Raw genomic sequence first — 19,857 nt, 5'->3', positions numbered from 1 at the left:
AGAATGTTGAGACTGATTTGCGATTGGCTGCTACATTATAATACTGCTGTCTCTCTCAATGGCCCTATTGCTCCTTGTCCTGTACTTGGTAAAAATTACAGGTTAGGACGATACCTCCTCCCGGCGAGAGTCGTCAATTTGTATGGAGTAACATGATATAAATTTATTATGAAAAAATGGCATGTTTGTTTAACAGACAAGTGTTCAGAAAACTGGCTAAAATGCAAGTTGCCAGATACGGTCATAAAGTGGATCATTGGGTAAGTGATTTTACTGTGCTCTTTATAATCTAGCTTATCTTTCTTATGAATAAATTATTGTATAAAGAATTGTTATAATTTTATTAATTTTTTATTGATTTTTTTATTTGTTTACATATACATAAACGTAAATTGTTTATATTTTAAATTTATAATTGATTGCCGTCTGATTGTTATAATTGTTATAATTTTATTTATTTTTTACTGGTTTTTTTATTTGTTTATATATATATACATATATATATATATATATTTAACATTTATAATTAATTGCTGTCTGATTGTAAATGCAGAACAACTTTGTAAAATTCTAAATGCAACGATTGTTTAATTCTTTTTTCTTTTTGCTTAGTCTCGGATTAGAAAGAAAAAGACACATATGGACAGAGCACTGAAACATTTCGACGAGTTCTATGGTAATGTCTATGGAAAGTCATGGGAAAGTATAAGAACTGCGTTACTGATGGAAGAGCACAAGTACATGGCTGTTGTGAACAGCTTCAGTGATATCGATAGAATAAAGTCAGAGTTAGAGGTATATTCGTATGATAAAGAATTATTGAAAGTACATTACGATTTTTGTCTAACGTCTGGTTTTCCCTCTAGTCCCACGGCGCTATGAATCTGAAAACAATTTACGAAATCTATAAGGAGTATATTGATGAAAAACCATGTAAATCTGATAAAAAAAGGAGAGAGGAAAATCAAGCTAGTGATCGAATGGAAGCTATGATTTCTGACGCCGAAATGTCGGTGGTGCAGTCGCATTATCCTGTGGATTATGAGTCACCGCCAACATCTCTAAGTACAAATAACGAAGCTGAAGATGTAACGGCGAAGGACCAAGCGTTGCAGCCTATAGAAATGAAATCTATTGACTCAAATTTGAGTGAAGTCGCTTTAGACGAAAATCGAATCGTGCACCCCAATGCCGGCTTGAGCGGATTATACGAATTTGTACCAGCCACAAAAATCAAAGGTAATTGATATTGCAAAGATCTGAAAGTACATGTATCAAGCCTGGAAATTTTAATATTAATTGTAATTTATATATATTTATACATTTATTAATATATATTTATTAATATTACATATTTATTAATGTGCTGTTTTTCAGGTATGGAAGATTGGGTATTGGAGTCGCAGCACTACGGCTATTACAAAGAGGGCTCGGAGTTTTCCGTAAACGTCGAGAAGGAAATGGTGTTGACGTTTCCGCAGTTTCTCAACATTTATACGTTTGAGGGAAGCAATAACAGCAAATTTCCATCCCCGAGGAAAGGATCAACCGGCGTCTCAGGTTGGTTTAACTTTAACTGGGAACTCTAAATTTCATCGATATGAGCGTCACGTTTGTGTTACATAGATTATTATCTCCTGGATGGTGCCTCCGTGTTACCCATATTTGCCTTGGACTTGCAACCTGGTGACGCCGTGCTAGATATGTGCGCGGCACCGGGAGGTAAGATGTTGAGCATTCTTCAGACACTCATGCCGCAAATGTTGGTGGCTAACGACATTCAAAAGTCTCGAGTGAACAGGATCCACAGTGTCATAAATCAATACGTAGCCGGCATCGGCAACTGGGAGGATAGGTTGATTGTGACACAGCGAGACGCGAGATTTATTGACGACAAGGATATGTTTAACAAGGTAATACACAGAAAATTTATATATTATTATTACATATTATTACATATATAACATATGATCTTTTTTTCGGAATTCTTATAATAATTATTTCTTTACAGATCTTGGTGGATGTGCCGTGTACTACGGACAGACACGTTTTGCATTCGGAAGACAACAACCTCTTCAAACCGCAGAGGATTCAGGAGAGATTAAAAATACCTGAGTTGCAAGCGGCCATTCTGACGTGCGTACGAAATTTCGCTACTCTGTCGTAAATGCGTGTCACGTTATTTGTCTCTGTTAAATTTGTCCGTTACAGTAATGCGCTGAAGATAATATCGGTCGGCGGTACGGTCGTGTATGCTACTTGTTCCCTCAGTCCTATTCAGAACGACGGCGTCGTCGGTATGGCGCTGAAAAAGGCCTGGGAGGAAACCAATTCTATCATGATTGTAAAGTAAGTGTTTTTTTTTCATACATATATAACAATAAATTGTTATCTAACGCAGTTTATTAACGGACACGCTTTGTTGAGACAGAGATATGAGCGAAGCGCTGAATCCATTAAGATGCCTTTATAGATTCGGCAATTTTGGATTAAAATACGGCCATATCGCCATTCCTACGCTCAGTAATAATTGGGGTCCCATGTACTTTTGTAAAATAGTACGAACACGGTAACACTAGGTGAGTGAATGTATATATAATTTCAGATCTTAAGATGTTGTATATTTTATTATTAGTTATTATATAATAAATAATATATATTTTATATATTATACAACGAAATAAACCTCGTTTTATAATCTTATGCAACTATATGTAAAACTGTGAAATATATTGAACTTACCCCTATCACGATAAAAATGCGCAGAATATAAAATACATATAAAGTCCTTTACGACGCAACACACGATAAATTAATCATAAATTAAGCCGTAATGTTTTTTCTATTTTGTGTTATTTCTCCTTAAAGGTAGTGTCTGATCGTTCGCTTCCTCGTCAGGTGCTTCAATCTGGTTCCAGGGTTGTTCGTTACCGCTCCCAAAGGTAGTGTAAACCACTATTTCGATTATGTATAGAATGACCGTTACGAGAAATATAATTCTCCATGCCTCTATGGTTTGCTGTAAATAATTAAAATAAAATCAATATACGCCGATGAGATCGGCGTAAAGTAAAGAAAAATTGATTTAACGAAGGACTAATTGTTTCTTTGGAAATAATACGGTCCTCTTTTCGCTCCGTGACTGAAATCTTTTCGCCTTATCACTTACGTTTCCGTGAGTCAATTGTCCCACGAATACCGGCACGACGAAACCAGGTATGGTGGCGACGAAATTCGTTACCGCTACCAGGCTACCGGCAAAGTTCGGTGCGATATCTATATGGTTTGCTAGAAAACCGGAGTACATTCCGCCGATGCAAGTCACCGCGATCGTCATCAGCACGACTGCTCTTGTGCGATCGCACCCGACGTACGACACCTGTATTAAGCATATCATGGGCACGACCGACGCTGCAACAGTTTCAAAATTAATTAGAGATTGAAATATGCATTTGAAAAGAATAAAAGTAGCTATGTAAGATATCCAAAATACTCGCGTTGCTATATTGAGTACGACTAAAGTCGAAATATATATCTACATTACGTATACGTTTAAAGTTGATTTTTTTTAAAATTCGATTTGTAATATTAAACGTACCAAAGAGAGTGCCGATTTTTCTAGAGATTGTTACTGTGATCAGACCCTTCTCCTGCAGAGTGGCTAATACTTTGCTCAGAATCATGGTGAAGAGCCACATGCAGAAAAACGGGACGGACGATAAACCTGCATTCTGATGTACGAACAAATTAACTCATAATGTTAAAATGTATGCGAATGTTATAGCAAATTTTAAAACAGTTCTTACTGAGCTCATGTCGAACTTCAGGATCTGATTCATAAAGGTGGGCAGTTCGATCAGTAACATGTACCAGCCGAAATTACTGCAAAAATGAGTTATTAGGATTGCCATAAACGGTTTGGAACGAAACACTTGTAGCCATGGAATCTGTAATAGAAATTGCAAATGCATAAAAAATGTGAAGAAATTTTTAATATAACGCGTTTAATTCTCAATTTACCACTTTGGGAATATTCTTCTTGTGTCCTCCCAAAGACATGATGATGTAGTTCTTCTCCTTTTGATTGATGAATCTTGTTTGTTCTTCCGGGGAATCCGCTATCATTAGCCACCAGAGAATGCACCAAATCAGGCAAAGCGCGCCTTCAACGTAAAAGATGGATTCCCAACCGAGATTCGCGGCCAGCAAACCGGTTAATAGGATAGAAATCACGGTACCGAGTGCCGTTCCTAAAAATTCCTCAACTTATATTTTTTCTAATATTTTTCGAATAAACGAGGAAAATTTACGACGCGTTCGAAAGTTCTAGATATCAAATATATCTAATATATATATATATATATCGTGATTTTTATTAGACTTGTACCAAGGAAAAGGCTCAACTGTCGTTACAATTTTCGCCTTGTAATTACCGATCTCGAAAGAATCGCGGAATAACGACGAAAAGCTCTTATATTACTGGCAGGTCGCAAAGGTGACGTCTTCTGTAATTTTCCCTCTTACCTGCATACACGATCGAGGCGATGACGTTTCTTTCATTCGGCGGCGCCCACTTGGCGATCATTACGTGCATGGCGGGGAACGATACACCCTGTAATTTAAGCGCTTGAATTTACAATCGTGTCGAAATATTATGTCTATTGATATAACAAGTCATCGTTACTGACACCACCGATACCCTGAAGAAATCTCATAACTATGAAAAGCCAGTAGTGAATACGCGCGGCGACGGGCGTCAGTATCGATGCAACGACATTCAACAGGACCGATCCGTTCATCAGCCACTTAGCTGACCAGAGTTCCGCCAATCTTCCACCCGGCAACATAGACACCGTGTAGCCCCAGAAATAGGAAGACAGAATGAGACCCTGAATGAGTTCGTTCCATATGAACGGACCGTTCTGTAAAAAGATGTAATACAGTTAGATTTTTTCTCTTTTTTTTTTATTAAAACGCTAAGGTTTTTTTTTGCTAGATATTGAGAATTACATGCGCGTGAATATCTTTTTCACCGTAAAATATCATCGCACCTCGTCATCGGTCGTCGCGACGTTTGAGGTATCATCGAAGTGGCAAATGTCCGTGTTCGTTAACGCGGTATTGTTAGTTTCTGAATCGTTCGACGATTTAGATAATTTGATGTATGACTTAATGGCTGTATGGTTCACCATGGCGACGATAGCTACGCTGGCATTAACTTTAAAGCCATAAAGAATGGCAAGGCCGATCGATCCCATTATGGCCATTAAGTATCGAAACGGAAACAGCGTTCTGTGTCCTCCTGCTAGAAATAATAATTGCTGCTTTAAACAATAATAATATTATTGAATAATGTTACAACGAGAAGTTTTTTAAGCATAAAATTAATGGAAGGAAATTATCTTTCTCGTAATTCTTTAAATATTAGATATTTTTTTCTAAATTTTTTATTAAGCTTCAAATTTTTAATTTCTATTTTATTTTTGTGACGAAAATTAAAATAGTATTTGATAATTTAACATATTTTTTATCATCTGATTTATCACGCAAGAAATTCTCGATTGCGGTTCGATTCGCTGATTAGATCAGGACAATTATACTTAATGAATCATGTTTCTGCTAACTCTTATCCTTTCACGTGATATACGTGATGAGTTGCACGTGGCACTTGTCGCCTACCTAAAGTAATCAGGCCGTAAATGCTTTCTCTTCCGAAATATCACGACAGAATTATTAATTAAGATACTTGCACAATTGTATTTCCTTGTATTTTTATATCTTAGAACATGTAATATATGTTCTAAGTTTTATATGCACGAGAACTGTTTCTGGGGCGGAAAAACGAGAACTTTGAATACGAGTTTCGTGAATTGAAAAAATTTTCTGCCCGCGGACGAAATGTTCTTCGAAGGAGTATACATTTCCCACGTCTGGCTTGCGGCGAAATCGATTTTTGTAATCTCTTGGGTATGTTCAAAGGCGTGTACCTAAGAGATTATTTTAAGAACGAGAATTTACGACGTGCCGACATGCGGGCCGTCGCGTCGCTTTGAATGTAATGTCATCCTGATGCAACTCTGAATTTCGATGGCGATCGCAGTGCTCTATCCTCGCGCAATTTATATTATTTGAATTTAATTGCATATCTCTCGCAAATCTTTACGCCTCCGAGATGTAATAACGAAAATTCGTAATTACATATGTTAAGTGATAAGCACACCTGTCGGCACTTGCACAGCGTTGCGTCATCACTCATAATGCTAATACAATACACACATGTCACAAATCGGTTGTAAATCAATTTTCAATTGAGAAAAATTAGCTGAAATTCTAGACGTCTCGCAAAAATCGATCTGGAGTAGAGGACGCATAAAGGTCATGCGGAAGGTGTCATTCAAAGCAGAGATATCTTGTATATTTTTGAAAAAATTAAATGATGCAATTTAGACATATGAAGTAATTAGAGTTTAAGAAATATGATTGAAAGTTTTAATAAAAACTAATAGTAGCATAAAATATCTGTCTCTTATGAATGACTTCTTTATTGCTTCAGCAATTTTTTTCTTTCTTTTAATATTTCATAATTCTAAATTACATTTGTAAGATTAAAATCTTGATCTTCCTAAAAATCGACAGAAGAATCGTTACTTACTGTTGGAATTTTCCACCGCCATTTCAATATTTTTGACCATCCAGAGGATTCTCAGGATAATGTATTGCACAAAAATTTATCACGCTTCTGCAATATTCCCTGTATCTCCTATTTAATTTTATACCGTCGCAGAGTTTCCTTAATTTCATCGAGTGGACCTATTCTGGTGTCCACAGTCGATCGCTTCCGGCTAGTCACGGGAGCAGCGTGCCACTGACGTAAAGCAGTACGGGAAAGCCGTGAAATTCTTGGAGCGACTCCGGAGGGATGCGGAGCGTGCGCCTCTTCTATAAACGCCCGCTGCACGCACGCGTGTGCGTGCGTTCGTGAGAGGAAAGTCACACACGAAACGCAAGAGGCCGATGCCTCCGTATACTCCCGATCCCAATCGTTGACACTGATGTAAGGCGAAAAGGGCAAAGGGTGAAGAAGCAGTCATCGCATCACCTCGCATCGTCTCCGCATTTCGTGGCTAACAATAAGGGAAAAAGTTTAAAAATCGTTATTTTTCCAATGTAACAAGTTGTGTGATAAAATAATATTGCAATAACAATTACGACAAATGAACTGTTAAAAAGTGTAAGTATGTACAATGGCGATGATTATTCATAAGGAACGCGATTGATCGCGCTCGACTATTCTGAAAGTTTTTATGAATGAAAAGCCTTTTTAAACTCGAGATTTTTACTTTTACTCGACACTTCGTCGATCGCGATTCTCCTTGGTCCATCGTGTGTATTTAAATTATTTCTAGAACGCTCCTGTTCTCCGTATCGTATCTTACAAAGTTTTGTATTTTTATATATATTTTTTTTTATTCGAGAGAACCTGAAGCTAGGCTCGAGCGAACATCGAGTAAATTAAAAAAAAATGTCGACGGCGTTTGCAAATTTCTAATAAGAGGGACTTTTCTCCCTCCTTTTTCCCCTCGTATTCTTTCATTATCCCCACGTGAGCTCATGATCTTGCTAGTGTGCGGGCCGCCAAAAGCGTCACAGTGAACATGAGCGCGAACTCGGAGATCGGCGATCATCTCGACGAGATCTACGACTGGATCGATCAAATCAAATTTTCCAGGCCCAAAAGAAACATAGCCAGAGACTTTTCCGATGGAGGTAAACGAGAAAAAGCACCCTGTAATCTAATGTAAATCCATTTGGCAATTCTTCTCCCACGAAATACCGACACGAGATACATTTGCTTTCAAAAATAACATTGTGAAATTTAATCGCTATACGATTAAACCGCAGTGTTGATGGCGGAGCTGTTGAAACGCTATTATCCTAAGCACGTGGACGTGCACAATTACGTCGCCGGCAACAGCGTCGCGAAGAAGATCGACAATTGGAGCACGCTGAATCGCAAGGTGCTGTCGAAGATCAACATTAGGCTGGGGAAGGAGGCGATCAATCAGCTGGCGAGTTCCCAGCCGGGCGTCATAGAGAAGATCCTCGCCGATCTACGGGTCAAGATTCTGAGAGATTCCAACGCCGACAGAGACACCTTGTACTTCGGCCACGAGGAGAGTAAAGGTGGCTACTGAACTGTAACAAATTATACCTCTCCTTTTCCCGACATTTTTTTTAAATTTCTACGCAATAATACAGAGGCCGTAAAGTCCGTGCTAAATCCCGACGAGGTGGCGAACAAGACCGTGCCACGGCACATGTTCACTCGGCTGAAGCAGGAGCTGCAGGAGAAGAACGACACGATCTCCACGTTGCAGCAGAAGATCTCGCATCTGGAAAGCATATTGAAGCTGAAGGACCAACGGATCGACGACCTCACGGTGCAGATCATGCGGCTGCCCGTCGAGCGAAACGTCACCACTCCTCACGTTATCAGCAGCGAAATCTCAAAACCACGCTTTTCCACCAAGCTATTATGATACAGAACTTTGTCGAGAGATGCGTCGCGCGCTCTCCGATTGTAGTTTTCGTATAACGCCGCGTAGCTTGGTTTTTTTTCACATATACCATGTATAAAATACATCTTTTATTATCAGCTAGTTGGCCATTCGTGTAATAATTTTGCAATTATACATGAAATTATAGCGTATTATAACATGTGTAGTATAATACATAAATAGAGCACAGTGACAGCCAGTGAAGTCTTTCAGGTGCCCAGCTCGCGAGTACTGTAAATCTTTTGGACATCAACGAAACGGAATCCCATTGTAAATTATATAGAAAATATCGATAGTTTTAGTTTCACACATACACAGACGACACGCGAGATGTTGCGTCGCGATGATTTTACGTGGGCGGCGACACCAGGATGACACCGTCGCCGCGCACAAACAGCATCTGAATGGTCCTCTTCTTCTGGCGATAAATCTCCTCGTACGTTTCCTCGTCGATCTCCACTATGTTTATGATCTCCTCCACGTCGCCCAGCACCATGTTCAAGTGTTGATCGAAGGCCTGAAATTGCATCGAGATGTATAAACATTATTTTCCAAAACAATACTTTCGCTATCTTTTGAGTCAGTTGCGCCGCCAGCGCAACAATAGATCTAGATAGTAGAAGGTTCCTCACGTGCAATTTTCCTCGGAGTTCTCTCTCGTTTCTCATCTTCACGTAAATCCGCTCCTCCAGGCTCAGCTTTATGAGGTCCAGCGGCTCCTTCACATCTATCGGCGGCAGCTGTTTTGGGAGCAACAAGATTATAACGAACGAATATTTGCAGTAGCCATTTACGCGAGCTGTAAACTAACCTGCTCTGATTCCTCAACCATTGTTGATCGTGTCTCTGATTTCTCGTGACAGTCGCGCAATACTGTTTGATCGCAGTCGAGGATCGCGGATTAATGCGCAAATTGTAAATATCACTTGTAATTAGTGTATCACAGGGTCGCAGCAATTATAGGTTACCGGCTACCACCATAGAATATGATGGAAAAACTGAATTGCGTGTCGGTCGGTGTTTCGGGACAATTCTGCTCTTGTCCAAAAACTTAGCTGGCGGTCGATCTAAATTTTCTTTGTTTCATGGTTCGGTCGATACCAGTTGCCGACTTGCTGGCACAGATGGCGTTGGAATGCGACTGACCGACAACGACGTAAACATGACGCGTCTTGCGTGGGTTCCAGAGAAATTTGCATCACCCCGTCGCGTAGAATCGAAAAAGAATATGTTCAATATGTTTCGCCGAGTTGAGCGATTAAACTCCGAAGCCATCCGTGGAGCAAATGCATTTCAATTGATACATCTAACCAGGTAATGTGATATATACATTCTGGATCAACCGAAAGAGAGAAGAAAGTTCGAAACAGATTTACAAGACGAAAAGTGGCAAGCGGCCGTCGATTCAAATGTTGCGCGTCGCCGTGGACGGCCACGGCGCCGCGGGCGCCTCCTGGCGGTGTCCGGCGAAGTCTGAGCCGCGGCCCCGGCGGAGCGAGGAAGCGAAGCGAGCGAGTGAGCGAGCGGAGCCGTGCGACCGCTCTGTTGCTGCTGCTGAGTGCTGCGTGCCGTGCCACAGCGCAACGCCATTTTCCTGTGCCCCCGCGGGTGAAGTCGATCCGCGTTAGTTTCTACGTTCGTACGCGGTCGTTCGGTCGGGGACATCTCGCGACGTCTCGCGGGGCGACGTCGCCCACGTTTCGATCTCGGCCGCATCGCCTCTCGGCGGAGGGACTCCCGTCGTCCTGCCCGTTTACTCCTGCTTCGCCTGGAGTGCGCTCGGCTTCCCCGCCCGGGATATGCGTGGACACGCGGCGGACAGCCGTGCGACGGATACGATGGTGAGTGGCGAGAGCGAGCGCGAGTGTGAGAGAGAGAGAGAAAGTGTGAGACAGAGGGAGGAGGAGAGGCATAGAGCGGTGATTATAATCGCGAGCGGCGGTGAGACGGGGCGAGCGAGAGTCGTTCCGTGTGTTCCCGTTGTGACGTCTTGTCAATCGGTCCTTCTTCCCGTGCGCCGTCGGTCGTCGCGCGACAGCCACGGTAACGGAACTCCCGCACCAGGGTCCCCGATAAAACGAGCCGCGGCGGCGGCGTCGAGGAAAAAGACGGCGGTATCGCCGCCACCGCCACCGCCGTCGCTGCCGCTCGATGGGCGGCGGTTTCCCGGGGGGGAGGGAGCGGCACATGGCCGTCGTCGCGTTAGGACACGGGGCGCCGGCTGTCCGTGCAGGGGGTGACCCTCCCCGAGAAGTATTATTCTCTCGCTCGCTCTAGGTCTCTCCCTCTCCCTCTCTCTCTATCCTTCCACGGAGCGAGAGAGGCCTCTGTCTTTTTCCCCCCGTCTCGTCGTTCGAGCGACGCCGCTGTCTCCCCGACGTTGACAGCGCGATGTCGATCGTCGAACACGTCGCTGTTACACCCGTAACAGCATGTAATTATTAACCCGTCGCGCCATCCGTGGGACGATAAAGACCCAGATGTGTCACCACGAGATTGATTAAGTAATGATTTGATTTGTAGCTCCATTTTGGAGGCGGCCTCTTAACACCCCTTGCAAATCGTGTGGAGATGTCTCGACTCCACTTTAGAACCCTTTCAAATTTTTCGTTCTTAATTTCAATATAAAAAAAATAATATGAATTATACGATTAATTTTGCCATTGCCGAGCCTTGTCGCGTTTTATTGTTCCCTTAGTGTGTCGAGATGTCTCGACTCCACCTTAAAACCCTTTCAAATTTTTCGTTCTTAATTTCAATATAAAAAATAATATAAATTATACGATTAATTTTGCGAGCCTTGTCGTTTTATTATTTCTTTATTGTTGAGATTAAGACTGTACAAAGGAACGGACGCAACGGACTTATACAAGACGTGAGCAAAGTGGTCAGCGTCGGTGTCCGTTGATTTTGTCATTGACAATTCCGTCGTTTCACGTCATTCTTGCTAGCAATGTTTTGCGCCTGACACTCGTTAAGAAAATCGAGAAACATTGAACGCAAGTAGATAATTAAACGTAAAGATATTGTTACATAATAATATTACATATATACATCAACAACAATCGTATGATTGTTCTACTTTGGGAAACTTACGATATTCAATTACGATAACTTTTATCATTACACGTAGGTACCTATAGTATAGATTCAATCTTTGTGTCGTAATCTCGCGAGCGACGCGTGCGTTTCTCAAGGCCTTTCGCGAAAGATTCTGGCCCTTCGTGCACGCGTTTATACGTGCGTACATATTCGCGCGTGTTGCGTGCACGATGGAAACGTGGAAAAACAGCGGGGAAAAGCTCGAACGCGTGGGAAAGCAAGTGCCCGGAGGAGGGAGTTTTGCGATGGGGGCGAAACCGGAGGAAGGGTCGGTAGAACGTGCCGGGAGTATCGCGCGATGTAAATCAACGATCGTTTAAAAATAATTTGCGTGTGAAATGAACGCGCTGTGCCGCGGTTGTTAACGCGCCGCGATACGGGGTATCTCGACCAGGCCGCGATACGTATCTCGACATGAACGTGAATTATTCGGTCTCTCCGTATCGTATTGTATAATTGATAATCATCGCGGTGCTTGCACCGGAGAAAAAAAAATGATTGTTGTATTACCAACACATCTAATTGAAAAAAATCTCGTTAATTCAGTGGCAGTATAAATGAAACAAATATGCCATGCCTCTTCGTTTTGATATAAATGTTATTTGTTTTATTAATAATACTGTTATTGAATAAACAAGATTATTTTCGATTAGACTGCTAACGATGGTAATAAAACACCATTTTTTCCAATGTGGTCTTGAATGGAAATTTATATTTATCGGGAGCTCGAATTGCAAATGTTAAAGTGAGAACGATTCACGTGCATTCGACGAATCACAACGACGGCGCGGCGCGAAGAGCGGATCCGTCCGTCTGACCTTTTCTACATTAATTTATTAATGAACCGTTAGATCGCGGTCGCCGCACGCATTCTAACGTAGGTATACGCGTGTGCGTGCACGCGGCGCTATCAATTGACGACTGTTGACACGCCAAGTCATCATTTTTTTTTCTTGCTGTCTAGGCGCAAGGTTCTCCGTCTGAGAGAATCGATCCTCGGATTCGACGCGCGAACGCTTTCTCATGGGGCCTGATTAAACCTTCGACACGTCTCGGATGTCCAAAATGTCCATTTTGGAACTTCGAAATCTCGCCATTGTGTAACTTCGGAGTTTCGGTAACTCCTCCTCTCGTAACTTTCAACGTCTAACTATCTCGACTCACCATTTAAACGACTTGAGATTGAAGGTCTTGGAAATCTTGAAATTCTGAAATTATCAAACGTTCAGTTCAATAAATTTTGTGAGATTTTCAGTCCCTGTAATTTTTATACTTTAGGAAACTTACGATATTTAATTAATTCTGATCATTACACGTATCTAGTAGATTCGACCTTTTTTTTTTAAATCGAAGCTGCAGAAGTTTAGAATTTCGAAGCCTTTGGGGAATTCTAGGGTTTCTCAAAAGTTCGAAAACTTTATTAGTTCGGTCTTGTGATCTCTGTGACCCAATTGGATCCGCATCTACCCTCTCGGCTCTGTTGACATTCCCAATGTAGCCCGAGGGAGAATGCGACCGGCAAGCCCGACCCTCTCTTATTCGTCCACAAGTTATTCGGCTAATCTTGGATCATCTTCCGGTGGATCCCCCTTAGCCGCTGTTAGCCAACCGAATCGTATCTCGAAGTCGATAGTCAAATCGAGTTGACATTCCTCGCTCGGAATCTCGATAACGCAACAAAGTTATCTCGCGCTATCCTTTTACACAGAATGAAACATGACTCTTATTTTTTTCGGTGCTGTGTAATAGATATATACTCTTATATCGATTTTCTAATTATTCTATTATTTCCCCGAGCACGTGCAAGAGTCGTCGCGAGAATATCGTGACCGTGTTGCTTATAGACACTTGTGCACAGTACCTGTGTGCCGCACTCGCTCTCCAGGCCGCGGCGTTACCTTGAACGGGGTCGACCGCGTGCCGTCGTCGTGTAACGTAAATATCTATGCCTATCCGTGGCATTTCGTCTCGCGAAATTTGTGCAATGCAAACGGACCGGCGAGATTACGCAATTGCACGCCGACGCAGACTCACGCGCTTTGCAACGTCATGTACTCTTTGTTTCTGTCAGATCGCTCCGTTCCGCGGTTTTCTGTTCTCTTTTGCGTGACAATAAGTGTTAAAATGAGAAAAAAAAGGAGAAGATATATATTGCTCTCAACAGTGCCAACAGATTAAAAATGGAAGAGCAGCTATTAAATAATATCGATAGAGCAAACAGATCTCCGACGTTATTCTCGTTGCCGATTAAATATTAATAATTACACGGAGTTAAATTAGAATTACGTAACGTTGTAGGATAAACTTTTGCTCTGAAGCATTGCACGTACGAAACCGTCGATACCGCGATGATATCGGAATATTTTTAATGCATCCCCCATTTGATGCAGATCCCAAGAAGCTCCGGTGGGCTCCCGCGGCGTGACGGAAAAAGACGCGCGATGTAAAATCGATAGTCCGGCCTTTACTGTGCTCACGGTTCGACGAGGGTCGTGGGAAATCGCTGCGAAATCGCGGAGTTAACCGCAGAAGGGTATCGTCGACGCGCCCTCTCCCTCCCTTCCCCTCCCCCCCTACCCCGTCGATGTCTTTGCTCCTTCGCTTTTTAAAAAATTGCCAAAAATTGACGCGCGATTACGCGTGCGTCTCTCTCTTCTTACGCAACAGTCCCACACGCAATAATACCTGACCGCATTTCCGACCGTGCCGGGAGGGATCAACGAGCGAAACTGGGTTATTATACGTATTTCTAGTCGCGCGACTGCGAAACCGGCGCGAGTGACGTCGCATTATCGAGGTCAATATTCTGTACTTAAATTGGACCGTGATGTTGAGTGATCGACTTGTTCTCGATTGGAAAAAATTGTGAACTGTCGCGTGTAAACTATAGAAATCCTCAAGGCAAAATACAATATCAGCTGACGCAAGGACAGCATCGTCTTATTATTTTATTATCTTACGATTCAGATCTGAGTGAGTTCAAGTCACTTAAATTCCTTTTTAATTTAATTCCTGTCCATGTCAATCAACAATCTGGAATCTTTGAGTCTCTCTCTTTTTTTCTCTTTGGCTCGCTAATGTATAAACTCGACTAATATTGCATCGCGAGTGAGGATTAAGTCTCTTTGAACTTCGTTCGGCGACTCAGTTTGACTCGAGGCTGTCGTCGACGCGCGTTGCCGGACTCGTTTATAGGAATTACGCAGATAATATCGCCGTTGATCCGGCTTTAATATACCGCGACTGGCGACGACTTAGTTTATTACAACGAGCCGCTTATTCGCGCGCGTCGTAACTCCGCGAGCTCAGCGCTTTTGATTGACAAGCAATCTCTGCTCTCGCGTGTAATCTGCACCTCTCGCTACGCATCTACAAGCTTCAGCTTGTGTCCCGGGCGCGATGTGTGCGCGCGGTTTGATCTTCCCTCGCCATTAATCGTACTTATCGTATCAGAAGTTTTACTATCAAGCTTCTGAAATACTTATCGCTATCAGTGAAGAGACAACAAAATTATTTGTAACCTTTTGAAGAGAGCTCGACGAATACATAGCACATGAGGACATATTTGAAATTTTATTTGTGTATATTTTAAGGCCAATGTATGGGTGTTTAATCTTGAAAAATTAATGTTTTCCGAGGAATTGGATATAAATTTTTTTTATTTTCTTCAGGAAACCATTCGGTTACATTCGGATTATGGTTTTATTGTGAATTTTATATGGTTGCGGTTTAATCCGTGTTTGTGTGAAGACCTATGCAATTAAGCTTTATGAGAGAGAGAAGGAGAAAGAGAGAGAGAGAGAGAAGAGGGGTCTGCGTGCTCGTGGAAACTAGGCTAAGAGACGCCGCATTCGTTGACACTGTTACAGTTATTGACATTGGTCAATAGACGTATTTCAGTCCGCATGTACTGAATATCCTGCGACTGCGAATGAAAAGAAAACCACGTGCTAATTTTAACTATTTTTAGATAAGACTTTTCATTATTTTTCTCGATTAAATTTAAAGTATTTGAAAAATATTTCTGTTACTTTCCATGAAAAATTTAAATTTATGAAATGCCTTTTCTTTTAGATTTAATAAAAGTATTTTAAATTAAAATGAAATATAATTTAAATTAATATTTAAATATAAAATTAGCCTGTTTTACATTTAAATGCTTCAAATTAATTTTGTTATTTGGCATTAACGAGATACGAAGTATTTTTTATGCCTTCAGATTATAGTCTTGTGCGGTTTTTTTATTCTTCACATTATACTATCATTCAAGAAAGCGTATGTGTTAGATATACATATGTGTGTGAATGTTCACAATGTGTTGAACTCGAGTCTGTTGGTCCGCTATAATTGTAAGTCCAAGTGCGACTGAATCAGTCATCAGTCTCTGCGGAATCCTTTTGAAAAGTTTTTTATCGAACAATTTATTTGTCTTTTTGATATTGAATAAAATCAGGGCTTTGATTCGCATTCTTTCTTGCTTTGATTCGCAAGTGTAATTTGCATTTTTGCAGTCAGGACAATTAAAACAAAGCTGCGTGCGTTTGTTTGGCTCACGATATCTTCGCATAAATGATAACGCGGAAGCGTGCCCGCAAAACGGATTGCGCTACTCGTGACTAAAGGCGGCGCGTGTGTGAAGTTAATATCCCAATATTAAAATTCCATAGTTTTGATTAGAGTTCCCGCTTCATTTTAATAAGACGAAGAGTTCCCTAGTTTACAACAAGAGTTCTGCTTGATAGCAATTTTTAATGTTGGGATGGTGACTTTACACATGCGCGATCTGCCGCAAATTCCGCCGATTTGTGATTCACGATTTATGTATCAACGGCAAGGCTATCTCAATCGCAAATATTGGACCGCGAGATAAACAGATTACGACATCTTATCGCGAATTAATGTACGCAATTAGTAACACTTTTACTCTCTTTCAAAAAGAATGTTTGCGAATCGATAAAAACTTCAGCGACTATAAATACCATTAATAATCACAAACAAATAATTGCTTCGAAAGACAAATTGAAAGAAGTTAATGTTTGAGTTGAATTACAACAGAATCAGATGATATAACTAAGTTTAACAAGGAAGACGACAAATTTATTTCAAGTTTCCAAGTTTCGCAAGTACCGAGAATAAGATTCTAACATCCATGGCACCTGGCGAATGCTGCGGAACCGTTAAGAGCCCAATTAACGTGAGAGCTTAACCATCGTCTGAGATAAATCGTGGGAAAGAGAGCGATTTAATCAAGTGTCGATCCTGTCGTCCTCATTGCGTGGGCGTTCACTGAGGCCGCGTCATTCTATGGTCCTTATCGTTATCAGTGCACGCCCCATGAAGAAGAACGACGTCTATTTCAGACGCGCGCACGCTCTCTCGTTGATTTATCTATGTCGCGATCAATCAGTTACAATCAATTGTGCAAAATACTTATGTTTGAATCTAGAAACGCGGTAGCAAAGATATATATTTTTCGTCAAGTGTATCCTTTCATGGATCGTTACATTACTATTATCGTTTACAGGAAGGAGAGAATGTTTTTTCAGATTACAATAATATAATGGTTGTTGCACGCAAATGCATTTGATGCAGAGATATTTTATCCTTTAACGAAAACGCAGACATCTCGGTATTCTCGATATTCTCGTCTCTGCAAAACTCGCCTTTTCCGAGTATCGAGCTCTCGCGATTGAAAACGGCTGCGGCGTGGGTTCAGCTCATACTTGAGGAATCTGGAAAACAAGCGATTGCTACAAGTGCTACACTGTAGTTGGGTTAATTCCGTACTGTGGTGCACTGACCTGTGGCACGTACGTGGTTTGAATCTGCGGTCCTTTGAAGGCCGCCAAAATTTTCGGCACAAGCACGAAAATTAATATCTCGCGTACACGTACGTGATCGTACTTGAATTCGGGGAAGAAGCGAGATAATCGTCTCTCGACGGCATCGTTTACAATGCCATTGTCTCGCCGCTCGCGCAATTTACCGTTCTAATCTACAAAAGCCGCCTCTCTATTCGAGAAAGAGGATTAAATCTGTCCGCGGGAGATGCGCATCTGCCGCGAAATGGACTTGTGTATACATCACTAGCTCACACACAGACACATTCACACACGCGCGCGCTCGCAGATATATACGCGACTAGTAAGACCGGGATGCATCCGAGGTCGACGTCTCCGCAGTCACCATGACGAATGTTACTCGATACTTTGCGCCACTGTCCACTCGTGGTCGAGCTTTTTGTTCCCCTCACAGAGTCATTTCTCTGGTCCTCCCTTTTCTCGAGACCTCGTTGCCTCTTCTGGTAATTAGTCTCGTTCGAAGAACGCTTTGTATTTTTCCGACCGCGATTCTCCCGTCAGCGTGTCACCGTCAATTTTTTCCAAAACTCATTAAACCTCAGAATTTTATTCTATTATTAATTCGAACTGGATAGCATTAAAAGCGCTAAATAGTTTATTAGGATTTACCGGCAAATCAAGATCTGTGGACCAAACGCAAAATCTTTAAGCTCCTATAAATAATAGTTCAAAGTCTCTACTTTATTATTGTCAGAAATAATATGTATATGCATTGTTAAATATCTGCAACAGATATCGGAAACTTATTCTGTTACAGAAGAGCTAAATGAAAACTGAGAAAGAAAAACAAAAATTTAACGCGGCATAATTTCACGTTGTACTCCGTAGCGGAAAACTTTTTCGATTAACTACTAATGTGGAGATTTGCGGATGTAGTAGCAACTGTTATTAAACTCGGTGAACGAGTTTCTCGCTCCCTGACGTGCTCTCTTTACTTTTGAAAAAAAATTTTTTTTTTAATAAACGTCAGAACAAGGTTAACTAACCGGTTTTCCCGACATTCGATTCCCTCGATCGAACACGCAGATCTCCGGCGCGCGGCGCAGTTTACGATATCGCGTGTGACAGAAATACATATTGCGTGAGAGAGCAACCGGAAGTGCATACTTATCGAACGTACATATATTCGAGAGATATTTTAACATATTTATTTGTTTCACGGATACTTAAATCCGTACATCCTTGCGTGAATCCGCATAAATCCTTACATCCAGTAACCTAATAGATGTTAGATTTCGCGAACTTTGTGTTTCATAATTTTTCATATTTCAATTTTATAAATTTTAATTTATGTTTATGATTTCTCAGATTTCTAGATATTTCTACATATTCTTGGTGTTGCAATTAGCTTTTAAGTGTTTCTTATCGATTCTTGATACATAAATTTTGTATCTTGCAATAGCGAATTGCACTCACCGAAACGCATGTACGTGGAGTATGACATCATCCACTTTATTATCGCGGCGAGGGGGTTGTAATACCATGGCACTGTCGAATTAGAAACCGACGCGTGGCGCCGACACCCCCGACACACGTTCCCTGATTTAGTTCGGGGCGAGGGTCGACGAAAATATCTTCTTTATTCGACGAACGTGTGGAGCATCGTTGTTTTCAGCGCAACCGAGTTCGTAGTCGTTGGCGTTTGATTTCACGAGGGTTAAAAAAATACGAGAAATTTAGAAAAAAAGTCAGAGGAGGAGGGAGAGAGCTGCGTTAAACTGCAACGATTTCGTTTGTGCAGTGTTCGCGTTTCGGTACACCCCGGTATAAATCATCTGCTTTCACTCGACGGTATGTCGAGCGCGATATCGAGAGCGTGAAATTCGAGGCGCGTTGAATCGAGATTCGGCGCGAGCCGATCGTTAATTGTCGACGGCACGGCGTGGAGCAAATCGATCCTCGGCTCGCTCGCTGTCTTGCTCGCGCGCAAGGCATATTGATCAAGCCACTAAGTCGACGAGGACGTGTATAAAAGAGCGTCTCGTCGTGAGCCGCTTCGAGCGGAATCGAGCATGATTTTATCAGATAAAACTAGATTGCTTATTGACCGTTGCACAACCGTAATATCGCACAAAGATATAGAAAGAGAGAAAGAGCATCAGAAAAGTAACTTAGAGATTCTGCAATTTAATTTTAGAAATCTTGGAGGTCAAAATTGATTTTCGGGTTTGTATAAATATAGTAGTGAATATTCTGTGAGTCTCATACATGGAGATCATCGCAAGATTTCAGAGACCGGATGTGAATCTTTAGAGAACCTTTTCAGAATTTCGTCCAAGATTTTCAGAATTTTTTACCAAACTGGCAAATAGAGATGCGCACGAGACGAGATAAAT

The 19,857-nt window shown here is 41.5% G+C and overlaps 5 protein-coding genes across 8 annotated transcripts in view; 3 read left to right on the top strand and 2 right to left on the bottom strand.

The window, feature by feature from the left end:
• Positions 1–74: 74 nt before the first annotated feature.
• Positions 75–3,080, top strand: LOC105452307 (5-methylcytosine rRNA methyltransferase NSUN4). The gene is made up of 9 exons (XM_011693284.1): positions 75–260; positions 613–795; positions 867–1,239; positions 1,378–1,560; positions 1,627–1,913; positions 2,012–2,136; positions 2,212–2,349; positions 2,432–2,579; positions 2,869–3,080. Exons 1-8 carry the CDS (start codon positions 177–179, stop codon positions 2,571–2,573), a joined length of 1,515 nt encoding a protein of 504 aa, XP_011691586.1. The 5' UTR covers positions 75–176; the 3' UTR covers positions 2,574–2,579; positions 2,869–3,080.
• LOC105452308 (putative inorganic phosphate cotransporter) lies at positions 2,621–7,403 on the bottom strand. Of its 2 annotated transcripts, none has more exons than XM_011693286.1 (9): positions 6,653–7,403; positions 5,052–5,305; positions 4,689–4,922; positions 4,525–4,612; positions 4,021–4,250; positions 3,807–3,947; positions 3,599–3,731; positions 3,170–3,411; positions 2,621–3,019 (listed from the first exon to the last, which is right to left on the bottom strand). In XM_011693286.1, exons 1-9 carry the CDS (start codon positions 6,690–6,692, stop codon positions 2,843–2,845), a joined length of 1,539 nt encoding a protein of 512 aa, XP_011691588.1. In that variant the 5' UTR covers positions 6,693–7,403; the 3' UTR covers positions 2,621–2,842. The 2 variants fall into 2 exon arrangements, with proteins under 2 accessions (XP_011691588.1, XP_011691589.1); XM_011693287.1 differs by having other exon boundaries at positions 5,052–5,302.
• A 91-nt stretch (positions 7,404–7,494) lies between these two features.
• LOC105452305 (sperm flagellar protein 1-like) lies at positions 7,495–8,660 on the top strand. Of its 2 annotated transcripts, none has more exons than XM_011693281.1 (3): positions 7,495–7,767; positions 7,903–8,184; positions 8,260–8,660. In XM_011693281.1, the coding sequence occupies exons 1-3, from the start codon at positions 7,656–7,658 to the stop codon at positions 8,538–8,540; spliced, it is 675 nt and encodes a 224-aa protein (XP_011691583.1). In that variant the 5' UTR covers positions 7,495–7,655; the 3' UTR covers positions 8,541–8,660. The 2 variants fall into 2 exon arrangements, with proteins under 2 accessions (XP_011691583.1, XP_011691584.1); XM_011693282.1 differs by having other exon boundaries at positions 7,708–7,798.
• LOC105452306 (sm-like protein LSM3A) lies at positions 8,633–9,584 on the bottom strand. The gene is made up of 3 exons (XM_011693283.1): positions 9,370–9,584; positions 9,191–9,298; positions 8,633–9,075 (listed from the first exon to the last, which is right to left on the bottom strand). The coding sequence occupies exons 1-3, from the start codon at positions 9,388–9,390 to the stop codon at positions 8,908–8,910; spliced, it is 297 nt and encodes a 98-aa protein (XP_011691585.1). The 5' UTR covers positions 9,391–9,584; the 3' UTR covers positions 8,633–8,907.
• A 478-nt stretch (positions 9,585–10,062) lies between these two features.
• The window catches only part of LOC105452303 (wiskott-Aldrich syndrome protein family member 3), a 20,129-nt gene continuing 10,334 nt past the window's right edge, over positions 10,063–19,857 (top strand). For both annotated transcript variants that reach the window (XM_011693279.1, XM_011693278.1), the window contains exon 1: positions 10,063–10,399. The gene's annotated coding sequence lies outside the window, so the exon portion shown is untranslated. The remainder of the gene's footprint in view (positions 10,400–19,857) is intronic.

Source organism: Wasmannia auropunctata, unplaced genomic scaffold (genome assembly GCF_000956235.1).
Source record: "Wasmannia auropunctata unplaced genomic scaffold, wasmannia.A_1.0 LD336033.1, whole genome shotgun sequence".
In the NCBI taxonomy this organism is placed as follows: Eukaryota; Metazoa; Arthropoda; class Insecta; order Hymenoptera; family Formicidae; genus Wasmannia; species Wasmannia auropunctata.
This window is presented reverse-complemented; position numbering and strand designations above follow the sequence as displayed.